Raw genomic sequence first — 12373 nt, forward strand, 5'->3', positions numbered from 1 at the left:
ACGGTTAGTATTTACTGTGGGGTTTTTTTAATTTTGATTTCTATTTACTGTTTTAATTGGTTTTACCCTTTAAAATCGTTTTTAATCATATTTATTTTTATATTGGTTTTATATGTATTTATTTTTTGTTTTCATTCAGTCATTGGTGGAGCTAAGGATAATATTTGAATATTGTTTTTAATATTGTTGTGCAACACTTTGGAAACATTTTTGTTGTTTAAATGTGCTATATAAATAAAGTGGATTGGATTGGATTGTTCTCGTTTAGATGAAGAATGGCTCACAATCCTTTTAGTCTTTTTCACCATTTTTGGGTTAGGTTTCGGGTTAGGGTTAACCCCTAACGTTAACCCTAACCCTTACCCTAACCCTTTTACTATCAAGGTGAGAGACATGATTTTAAATCTACAATTAATTTTTGCGAGCTCCGAGGCAAGAAAGGAGCTCACAAGCTGATGATGTCAATATAAGAAGTTGCCTCTCTCAATGTGCCGCTAAATGTAAGTCCTTAATGTTAGCACTTATAAAACCAATATTGCTAACACTTGGTTAATTTTTAGGTCACAATATGTAAATGAAGTTTTGTTGGCACTTTTTGGATGGTTTTTTTTTTTTTTTTTTGGTTGAAACAGAAGCATGACTCCCATTGGCTCCATTGTAAGTTTATTTACCAGTTAGAATGCGTGATTCAAAAAAAAGACGTGTGTTCTTGCCTCTCATAAGGATTGTGAATTGTAGTCAAAATTCTACAAAAAAAGGCAGTTCCATTTTAAGAGCACTGTATCATTGCAGTATTGTCAAAATACAGAACACTTGGTAAAAAACTTTGTTGTGTGCAAAATGAGGTGACAGGAATGTTAAGGTTAAACACACTAACTGTAGTGGAACACAAAAATAATGCTCAAATGTTGAAATCATATTTTTATTACTACAAATGGGTATTTTTACACGCGTCTAGTACTTCAAGTAACACGCAAATATAAAAAAAACATACATAATACATTCAGTTGAGTGTCTTTAAACTATTCATGTAAACATCCACTGTAACAACAGGAAAAAAAATGATGTTCTGTTAAGTGTGTTTGAACTTCCTGATAACCAGCGTCTTCTGCCCTGGACATTTTTGTATTACTTTTGAAAATGCTGATTCTCTGCAAGTTCACTTAACAATATACAGTAAGTATCTAACAAATTCATGTCTGGCTTCTTGGTTTTACATCAAGGACATTTTCCAGTGAATAATTCATCAAGTGGCTTCTTATATTACGCCTTTTCTGTTTTAGACGTCATAAAGTGCAGTTTCAGCAAACTTTTTTTTTTGCATGTCTGTGTTTCAAAATGAGTTCCACCAAAATGAAATAATTGCTAGTCTGCTCCTTCATTAGACTGACGAGAGACTCCAGCATGTTTTCCCTTCATCCTTTTTGTGTTCATTGTAGAGCCAAAATGCGTCCACACTTCCGATGTAAACGTTGCAGTCGTTGTCTGCACAGGAGATGTCGTTTATTACTCAATAGCAGCAGAAAAAACTACACTACCAAGTTCTTGTTCAATGTCGTGACATTGGCACGGTCATTCTGAAATGGCAAAAGCGCAGCAATTGCAACGTCGTTACATCCCTAATATTGAGCTCAACTAAAAGGCCAATGTTTTATTTGGATATACATTTTAAAGTTAAACAAATACTTTCAAAAGCAATGTGCTGATTAGCCATGTTTTCTTTATCTTTCCCTTTCAAACAGGCAAATATTGTCATAAAGACACTTCAGTCTATTGATTGTGCGACTTTGTACTCTTATTTTCCTGTTGAGCAAAAACATTTCCTCTGTCTCTTTTCCCCAGAACGTTTGTTATGAGTGTTTAGTAGGTGATGGATGTCAAACATATGCCTTAACCTAAAGACTATTAGATTAAATATACATTTTTCCCAGTAGAGATTCATTTTCTAATTTCATTTTGCCATTTTATTATTTGTCTTTGTCTTTCTATAAATACTGCATTCTGTCCTCACTGTGTCATATACTTTCTATAAATACTGCATTCTGTCCTCACTGTGTCATATACTTTCTATAAATACTGCATTCTGTCCTCACTGTGTCATATACTTTCTATAAATACTGCATTCTGTCCTCACTGTGTCATATACTTTCTATAAATACTGCATTCTGTCCTCACTGTGTCATATACTTTCTATAAATACTGCATTCTGTCCTCACTGTGTCATATACTTTCTATAAATACTGCATTCTGTCCTCACTGTGTCATATACTTTCTATAAATACTGCATTCTGTCCTCACTGTGTCATATACTTTCTATAAATACTGCATTCTGTCCTCACTGTGTCATATACTTTCTATAAATACTGCATTCTGTCCTCACTGTGTCATATACTATCTATAAATACTGCATTCTGTCCTCACTGTGTCATATACAAGCAAAATGAGATGCTGTCGATCACATATTTGACCATGTTCTCTCCCTAGAGATGGAATCAGTGCGCATTCTGCTCTACACGCTCATCTTCATCATCAGCGTATTTGGAAACCTCCTCATCATCACTGTCCTGGTTGTCAACAAGCGTATGAGAACGGTCACCAACTCTTTCCTGCTCTCGCTTGCCCTGAGTGACCTGATGATGGCCATCTTCTGTATGCCCTTCACCCTTATCCCCAATATACTGGAGGATTTCATCTTTGGGGCCGCCATGTGCAAGATAGTCACCTACTTTATGGGTGAGAACACTTTGTTTACAAATTGGCTTGAACTAAACTGAGTGTTTTTCATGTATTTCTTACACCTACATTATCATCAAGGAACGAGCATATTAATCGTGAAGAATTCTGTTTATTGTGTGAAACTTACTTTTGATTAATCGCGTGTTGAAACAGTTGGAATTCAGTATTGTTGCTGTTGAATCACTTTAAATTGCAACAGTTTTTAGAGGGATGCAAGTTTGACTAATGACTGCATGTGTGTCCCATGTAACATTATTTGTACCTTCATTTTATTTTGAAATAAGAGAATGTAGAGGTTGCCCTCTAGTGGGTTCTTCAGAGCACCACACACTGGCAGGAATTCAGGGTATAACACTGTTTTATTTCGTTCTCACGAAGTGCGAGCCTTTTGCTTCCCAGCAACAAGTCTTTTCTGCGTCTGCCCAGCAGCACCTCCAACTCCAAAAACTCGTCTCATCAAGGCTGCTGCTAATAAAGGTGACAGTTGATTAGATAACAAGGCCCACCTGGGCCATCTACGCACCTGTCGCTGTCTTCGAGGCCGGTGCTGGCGACACCCTGTTCTGCGGCAGGCCCGCAGGCCACGCCCCCTCCACATACCTCCACTGCCAAACGCTGGCCGGGAAGCCGTCCGGTTGCGCCTAGTACCACCCCCCCCCCCCCCCCGAGAAAAAGTCAGCCACGGCCATCTGCGCTCCCGGTCTGTGGATCACTCTGAAATTGGAGGGTTGTGAAGCTAGATATCAACGGGTGATCCGCGCGCTGGCATCCTTCATGCGGTGGAGCCACTGGAGGGGTTTGTGGTCCGAGCAGAGACTGAATGAGCGCCCCAGGAGGTATAGTTAGGTATTAAAACAAATGTAAGTGTTAAGAATAGAAGTTGTAGCAGGCTGGTGTATATTAGCACAAATCTACTACTGGTGTAGGTCTGTAATACAATTGGGCAGAGGTCAACTTGTGTTTGTTGTATGAATGCTGATATTCATGTGGTGATCCGCTGCCCGTATCATGTATTCTTTAAGTTTAGGATTCACTTAGTTATGTTTCAGCACCCCTCTTTTGTCTTACTTGTTGCCATGGGTGTTGATTATGTTCACCTGCCTCTGGTTAGTCGTCGGGACGCTCACCTGCTCCTGGTCACTAATCAGAGCGCTATTTATTCCTGCCTCTCGTCACACTTGGTCTGGCTGTTTTGTTTGCTTCACGCAACAGTTACGTTGGTGATTCTTGCTTCTTGTTTCTATGCTAAGCTTTTCCATAGCTTTGTGCAGTCGGCACGCTTTTCCTGTTTTTGTAGTCTTGCTTGATTTATTTAATAGAATAAATCCTTTTTCTTATCTGCAGTCGGTTTCCAGACGTCCATCTGCATTTTGGGAAAACAATAAAATGCATGACCATGCAACCCAATCGTAACAGAAAATCCTCAAGCTCCTCCTCCGGATTCAAGCAAGCCGCAAACAGCCTTGTCTTTCTCTGCGTCAATGTTTGGTAATCCCATTGATCATTTTGTCAAACAATTCACAGCTTGGGCTGTTAACCATATCAATACAAGCTCCGAGGATGTCACACTGCCACCGCATTCCAAGGACGTCACACTGCCGCCGCATTCTAAGGACGCCACCCTGCCGCCGCATTCCAAGGGCGTCACACTGTCGCCGCCTTCCAAGGATGTCACACTGCCGCCGCGTTCCAAGGACCTCACGCTGCCGCCGCGTTCCAAGGACATCACACTGCCGCCGCGTTCCAATGACGTCACACTGCCGCCGCGTTCCAAGGACGTCACACTGCCGCCGCGTTCCAAGGACGTCACACTGCCGCCGCGTTCCAAGGACGTCACACTGCCGCCGCGTTCCAAGGACGTCACACTGCCGCCGCGTTCCAAGGACGTCACACTGGAGCCGCATTCCAAGGACGTCAGGCAGCAAGATTTTTTTTCTAAACTATTCTGTCAGCCTCCCTCTAAGGACATTCACTTAACTATTGCTGATTACCAGAAGATTTTTCTTGAGGCAAGATCACCTGGTCAGTCCCCGCCCCCCAAGGAATCAAGCTCCGCCCACTTCACTGGCTTTTCCCTCCTTGTCTCTGCGACAATCCCCCATTGGGATTTCACATGGACAGTGTGGACTATCTTTAAAGGAGGAACATGTAACCCACCTTCGAGCCTCCACCCTCCTACCCTCGGCGTCTGTTCCTGCAATCACCAGTAGCGTCTGGTATCCGCTTCCTAGGGCTCGTAGATGTGCTTCCTGAGGGGGGGTCTAGGGCTCGTAGCTGTGCTTCCTGAGGGGGGTCTAGGGCTCGTAGCTGTGCTTCCTGAGGGGGGGGTCTAGGGCTCGTAGCTGTGCAACGGGGGAGGCAATGCTGCATCCAGCCAGGCTGCTACCTACTGCTCGGCACCCGCCGCCTGTCCTGCCTCCTCTACCTGATCTGCTGCGGCCTCCTCTGCCTGCACTGCTGCGCCCTCTGCATCCTCCTCTGCCTGCTGTGCTGCGGCCTCTGCGGCCTCCTCTGCCTGCTGTGCTGCGCCCTCCTCTGCTAGATGTGCTGCGGCCTCCTCTGCCTGCTCCGCTACGGCCTCTGCAACCTCCTCTGCCTGCTCTGCTGCGCCCTCTGCGGCCTCTTCAGCCTGCTTTGCTGGGGCCTCCTCTGCCTGCTGGGCTGCGGCCTCCGCCGCCCCCTCTGCCGAACACGCCTCCAGCCCAGCCGCCTGCTGCTCAACCTTCGGACATGCCTCCAGCCCTGCCACCTGCTTCTCAAGCTCCGGACATGCCTCCAGCCCAGCCGCCTGCTGCTCAAGCTTCGGGCACGCCTCCAGCCCTGCCACCTGCTTCTCAAGCTCCGGACATGCCTCCAGCCCAGCCGCCTGCTGCTCAAGCTTCGGACACGCCTCCAGCCCATCCGCCTGCTCCTCTGGCTCCTCCCACGAGGACGTCTTTGTCTTCGTCGGCTCCTCCCACGGAGACGGCATCTTCTTCATCTTCAGCGGGCAGTCCCACGACGTCACCGTTTTTTTCGTCTCTGGCAGGCCGTCCCACGGCGCCGTCGTCATCCTCGTCTTCGATGGGCCATCCCACGACGTCAACATCCTTGTCTCTGGCGGGCCGTCCTACAACGCCGTCGTCATCCTTGTCTCTTGCGGGCCATCCCACAGCGCCGTCGTCATCCTCGTCTTCGATGGGCCATCCCACGACGTCAACATCCTTGTCTCTTGCGGGCCATCTCACAGCGCCGTCGTCTTCCCTGTCTCCGACGGGCCAGGCAGATTTGAGATAGGACGGAAATTATTTAAGTTGGTAGGATCTGCACCAGCTTTTTTCATGATTGGGGTTATAGCAGCAGTTTTAAATGATGTATGAACAGTTCCAGTAGTGAGAGAGGAGTGGATGATGGCAGAAATGAGGGGGACCAGAGAGGGGAGGCAGGATTTAACTAGGACTGTCGGGAGGGGGTCCAGCTGACATGTGGTGGGCTTGGACTTATGGATGAGGTCAAAGATCTCTGAGAGGGTGGGGAGCTGAAAGGAGGAGAAGGGGTGGGTGTGTGTGGTTTGGAAGTGACACTGGAGGAGTTTGAACCAAGGTCCTGGTGGATTGTCTGGATTTGGTGTTTTGGCTGCCCGGCCTGAGTTTGGCGGTGGAGGCATCTGGAGAGGGGCGTAGTTCACGCGTTCCCTGCGGGCGGGGTGTGTGCAGGGGCTGGCCATGAAGCAGCAGACAGGTGAGCTGGAGAGCGAGAGAGCGATGCCGCCTGCAAGTGCTGAAAAGCCAAAAGACTTTGAAAATCGTGATCATTAAACCAAATGTAAAACGCTGCAGCAGAGTGTTGTGCCCTTTCCTGTGGTCTAGAAGAACCCACACATAGAGACATCCTCACACACACATTCACAGACACACACAGGATCACGGTAAGTAAAGGCGGATTGTTCTGTGCAGGATTCTACTAAGCGTGGTTGCTTCCCTATTACTGTTTACTACCGCGTTAGCTTCTAACAGACATTTCCACCATGTTTTATTGAGGAAATATGCTAACAGCTGATCACTGTGATCAAATTCAAAGGAATTGCGATAAACAATCACGATCATACAATCTCCCAGCCCTACCTCAAGGCCACCTGCATCTTTGCTGCCCCTGCGGGTTCCATATTTGGTGGTTCGTTCTGTTTTGAAGTGTTTGGCTGGAACCCAAAATGTGAGGCAGAGTTTTGACTGGTTAACAAAATAAATATTTATTTACAAGTCCAGGAATTGCAAAAGTACAAGAAAAAGGAGCACAAGGCTAGTCCAGTCAAAAAGGTAATGAAAGAAGAAAAAGCGAAGCAAAATGCTTGAAGAGATGGTGCAAAAGTAAAAAGAAAAAATGTGGCGGCCAGGAGCAGGGAGAACTGGTGACAAACAGAATGCTAAAACAAGGTTCCTGGAGAAACAAAGATACCAGTACAGAGCAGTGGCGTGCAGTCACTAGAGGCAGGGGAGGCACGGCCTCACCTGCCATCATGGAAAGAAAAAAAACAGTAAAAAGAAAAAAAAATAATTAAATTGTTATATGTATCCAGTGATTACACTAAAGTTATTTTCCATTTAACTTCACCAGTTTTAGATTATTTTTATTGTTATTTTCACATTTGCCGTTCAAATACTGAGAAGAGACAGTGCGGTGATCAGCAGCCAGTTGAGGCACGTCACTGCGTTGTGCCTCAACATGGATTGTGCACAATGACTGGGCTAACTGCTGGCCTGCTGTGCAGTGAGAGCGTATTGCTATATGAATTATATTATACATTTCCATAGTTGAGTTAGCTGAGGTATATAATGTACAGTGTATTTTGTCAACAACTGTATGTGTGTAACGTATTTCTTGTGCTGAGCGATCATAAAACTGGAGGCTTGTCTCATAACCCCGCCTCCTGGTGCCAAGCATCTCCGCCGCAGAATGCACCGCCCAACGGGAGCGCCACACCAACCAAAGCCCACACCCAAACCCTCCACGTGCAAGACCGAATCCACCCAACAAAAGTCACTTAACAAGAAGCCCAAAAAGTGCAAAAACAACAATGCTCGCGCGGCGCGCCAGAGGAGCCGTGAACAGGGACACAACATTAGGTACACCTGCAGAATGCAGCGCGGATTTCATATTTCATTCATTCACAACTCTTCCAACACGAACACCACTGCTCCCACACTTATAAGTAAAGGTAAGACCATAATAAGGTTTTTTTTTATTAAATGTGCTTTTTTGTGTGCTACAGTTTGTATGTGTAAAGTTAAAGTTAAGTATACCAATGATTGTCACACACACACTAGGTGTGGGGAAATTTGTCCTCTGCATTTGACCCATCCCCTTGTTCACCCCCTGGGAGGTGAGGGGAGCATTGGGCAGCAGCGGCGCCGTGCCTGGGAATAATTTTTGGTGATTTAACCCCCAATTCCAAGCCTTGATGCTGAGTGCCAAGCAGGGAAGAATGCTTAGCTGCTGCCAATCAAATGGTGAATAAGATACACTTTAGGGTTCATATGTTTGTAAATCTGACTGTGATGAAGTCAGTGCCTCACCTGACATGAACCTCACCGCACGCCACTGGTACAGAGAAACAAACTGCAACCAGCAATCACAGCAGCAAGATTCAAAGGCCTAATTGCCAAATGCCACACAGGTGTGTCTCCTGGCTCTGCCCCCTTGCCTGCCATAGACCAATCTGAAAAAAAGTTCAACAGAACTAGTAAAAAACCCAATATGACAAGCAGAACATAAACAAAATCTAAAAAACAACAAAACACAAGTTCAAAATACAACAGTTTCATTATTAAACATACCTAACCCATTTACCTGCTGTGTAACTTCAATGCAAGGCTTGGTGCAGACCTCATGTCTTGATCATTGCACCACCAACTGACCTCAAACACATCTCCAAACCCGCAGCTCTCCTCTCCCATTTACACCTCAGAGTTTGTTGCACGCTTAAAGTTAGAGGCATTTAACGCCGAGTTAAGTGGGGGGAAAGTGCTTAAGTTGTGATTAAAGGCAGTTTCATTATTAATGAGGACTTTTCCTTTTTTTGGACTGTGTAAAAATAGTGGAACATGGAGGTTTCCTAACACTTATAAATGTCATTGAAATCCATAAAAAACTTAACACTTTAAATTTGAAAAGGCTGTCCGATCCCGGGCTCGGGATCTCTCTGTGTGGAGTTTGCATGTTCTCCCCGGGACTGTGTGGGTTCCCTCCGGGTACTCTGGCTTCCTTGCACCTGGGTATAGGCTCCTCCCATCTCCAAAGACATGCACCTGGGAATAGGTTGATTGGCAACACTAAATGGTCCCTAGTGTGTGAATGAATCTGTGTTGGCCCTGTGATGAGGTGGTGACTTGTCCAGGGTGTACCCCGCCTTCTGCCCGAATGCAGCTGAGATAGGTTTCAGCACCTAACTGTCCCCGAAAGGGATAAGCGGTAGAAAATGGATGGATTCTTAATTTCCTCCCGGGGATTAATACAGTATTTCTGGTTTATTTGTGGATGGGATGTAGCAATGCATGCTTGTTGTGTGTACGTGTGTTGCCATAGTGATGTAGTGTGTGGATGCACAGGCAACAGCATTTTTTTCCTGGCTAGATGTAACTCTGTATATAAAACTTTGTTTCACTTATTATTATAACCACACGGATGTGTGTTGTGTTGTGTGTCAAGAGTTAATTTTAGTACAAATGTTTGAGAAGGTGTGAGGCAACAGGATGAGCTCGACAGCTCTATGTGTATATGTGTGTGATCGTGCTTGAGAGGGGGAGCTCATGGGAGAATAGTTCCCATTCAAGAGCAGATTGTGACATGCTGTCAAAAATGCAGACAAAAATATCTAAAGAGTCAGACAAAAAGGGACCTTTGGTGTCGAGCAGAACAGCTGATCCTATCAAAGCAACTGCCTTTGTCTTCCCGCACTTACCCCAACAGTGCTGGGATGCTACAACATCCAGAGTACAGTGTGAGTATATTTTGCAGCAAACCAATGTGGTCCAATAACTGGTTCAAAGCCATTGCATCTCTAACTGGCTCCCATACCAGAAGAAAAACTCCAACCAAAATCCCAACCAACAGGACTTGACATATATCTTCAGGAAATGAAGCAGAACACACTTTGCCAACAGCTTCTTGCTCAGCAAACTGGTAATTTCAAAGGTATGTATGATGACATTAAAAAGTTCTTGGAACATCAAACAATCATGCCTCTGAAATCATCGTCAAGAGAAATCATCTCTAAGGAATCTGAATATTTTAACGGCAGGATAAAACACTATTCTGTTCTCTGTGCCGTCTCCGATGCATCACCATTTCATGTCAACCAAGACCAACATTTCATGTCAAACATCTAGCTGACCTGCACGTTGAACCATGACCAACATTTCATGTCAAACATCTCGCTGACCTGCACGTTCAACCAAGACCAACATTTCATGTCAAACATCTCGCTGACCTGCACGTTGAACCAAGACCAACATTTCATGTCAAACATCTTGCTGACCTGCACGTTGAACCAAGACCAACATTTCATGTCAAACATCTCGCTGACCTGCACGTTGAACCAAGACCAACATTTCATGTCAAACATCTAGCTGACCTGCACGTTGAACCAAGACCAACATTTCATGTCAAACATCTAGCTGACCTGCACGTTGAACCATGACCAACATTTCATGTCAAACATCTCGCTGACCTGCACGTTCAACCAAGACCAACATTTCATGTCAAACATCTAGCTGACCTGCACGTTGAACCAAGACCAACATTTCATGTCAAACATCTAGCTGACCTGCACGTTGAACCAAGACCAACATTTCATGTCAAACATCTTGCTGACCTGCACGTTGAACCATGACCAACATTTCATGTCAAACATCTCGCTGACCTGCACGTTCAACCAAGACCAACATTTCATGTCAAACATCTAGCTGACCTGCACGTTGAACCAAGACCAACATTTCATGTCAAACATCTTGCTGACCTGCACGTTGAACCAAGACCAACATTTCATGTCAAACATCTCGCTGACCTGCACGTTGAACCAAGACCAACATTTCATGTCAAACATCTTGCTGACCTGCACGTTGAACCAAGACCAACATTTCATGTCAAACATCTTGCTGACCTGCACGTTGAACCAAGACCAACATTTCATGTCAAACATCTCGCTGACCTGCACGTTGAACCAAGACCAACATTTCATGTCAAACATCTAGCTGACCTGCACGTTGAACCAAGACCAACATTTCATGTCAAACATCTCGCTGACCTGCACGTTGAACCAAGACCAACATTTCATGTCAAACATCTTGCTGACCTGCACGTTGAACCGAGACCAACATTTCATGTCAAACATCTAGCTGACCTGCACGTTGAACCGAGACCAACATTTCATGTCAAACATCTAACTGACCTGCACGTTGAACCAAGACCAACATTTCATGTCAAACATCTAGCTGACCTGCACGTTGAACCAAGACCAACATTTCATGTCAAACATCTTGCTGACCTGCACGTTGAACCAAGACCAACATTTCATGTCAAACATCTCGCTGACCTGCACGTTGAACCAAGACCAACATTTCATGTCAAACATCTAGCTGACCTGCACGTTGAACCAAGACCAACATTTCATGTCAAACATCTAGCTGACCTGCACGTTGAACCAAGACCAACATTTCATGTCAAACATCTAGCTGACCTGCACGTTGAACCAAGACCAACATTTCATGTCAAACATCTCGCTGACCTGCACGTTGAACCAAGACCAACATTTCATGTCAAACATCTCGCTGACCTGCACGTTGAACCAAGACCAACATTTCATGTCAAACATCTCGCTGACCTGCACGTTGAACCAAGACCAACATTTCATGTCAAACATCTAGCTGACCTGCACGTTGAACCAAGACCAACATTTCATGTCAAACATCTAGCTGACCTGCACGTTGAACCAAGACCAACATTTCATGTCAAACATCTAGCTGACCTGCACGTTGAACCAAGACCAACATTTCATGTCAAACATCTCGCTGACCTGCACGTTGAACCAAGACCAACATTTCATGTCAAACATCTCGCTGACCTGCACGTTGAACCAAGACCAACATTTCATGTCAAACATCTTGCTGACCTGCACGTTGAACCAAGACCAACATTTCATGTCAAACATCTAGCTGACCTGCACGTTGAACCAAGACCAACATTTCATGTCAACATCTAGCTGACCTGCACGTTGAACCAAGACCAACATTTCATGTCAAACATCTTGCTGACCTGCACGTTGAACCAAGACCAACATTTCATGTCAAACATCTAGCTGACCTGCACGTTGAACCAAGACCAACATTTCATGTCAAACATCTAGCTGACCTGCACGTTGAACCAAGACCAACATTTCATGTCAAACATCTTGCTGACCTGCACGTTGAACCAAGACCAACATTTCATGTCAAACATCTTGCTGACCTGCACGTTGAACCAAGACCAACATTTCATGTCAAACATCTAGCTGACCTGCACGTTGAACCAAGACCAACATTTCATGTCAAACATCTAGCTGACCTGCACACGTTGAACCAAGACAACATTTCATGTCAAACATCTTGCTGACCTGCACGTTGAA

At 45.0% G+C, this 12373-nt stretch overlaps 1 protein-coding gene across 3 annotated transcripts in view; it reads left to right on the forward strand.

Annotated features, from left to right (window-relative positions):
• Positions 1–12373, forward strand: part of LOC133646150 (cholecystokinin receptor-like) — a 69762-nt gene that overhangs the window by 25680 nt on the left and 31709 nt on the right. For 2 of the 3 annotated variants that reach the window (XM_062041238.1, XM_062041246.1), the window contains one exon: positions 2485–2733. The exons of the other annotated variant lie outside the window; for it this stretch is intronic. In XM_062041238.1, the coding sequence (XP_061897222.1) occupies positions 2485–2733 (249 nt within the window). The remainder of the gene's footprint in view (positions 1–2484; positions 2734–12373) is intronic. 3 annotated transcript variants of the gene reach the window in all.

The sequence above is a fragment of the Entelurus aequoreus genome, linkage group LG01 (genome assembly GCF_033978785.1).
Source record: "Entelurus aequoreus isolate RoL-2023_Sb linkage group LG01, RoL_Eaeq_v1.1, whole genome shotgun sequence".
In the NCBI taxonomy this organism is placed as follows: domain Eukaryota; kingdom Metazoa; phylum Chordata; class Actinopteri; order Syngnathiformes; family Syngnathidae; genus Entelurus; species Entelurus aequoreus.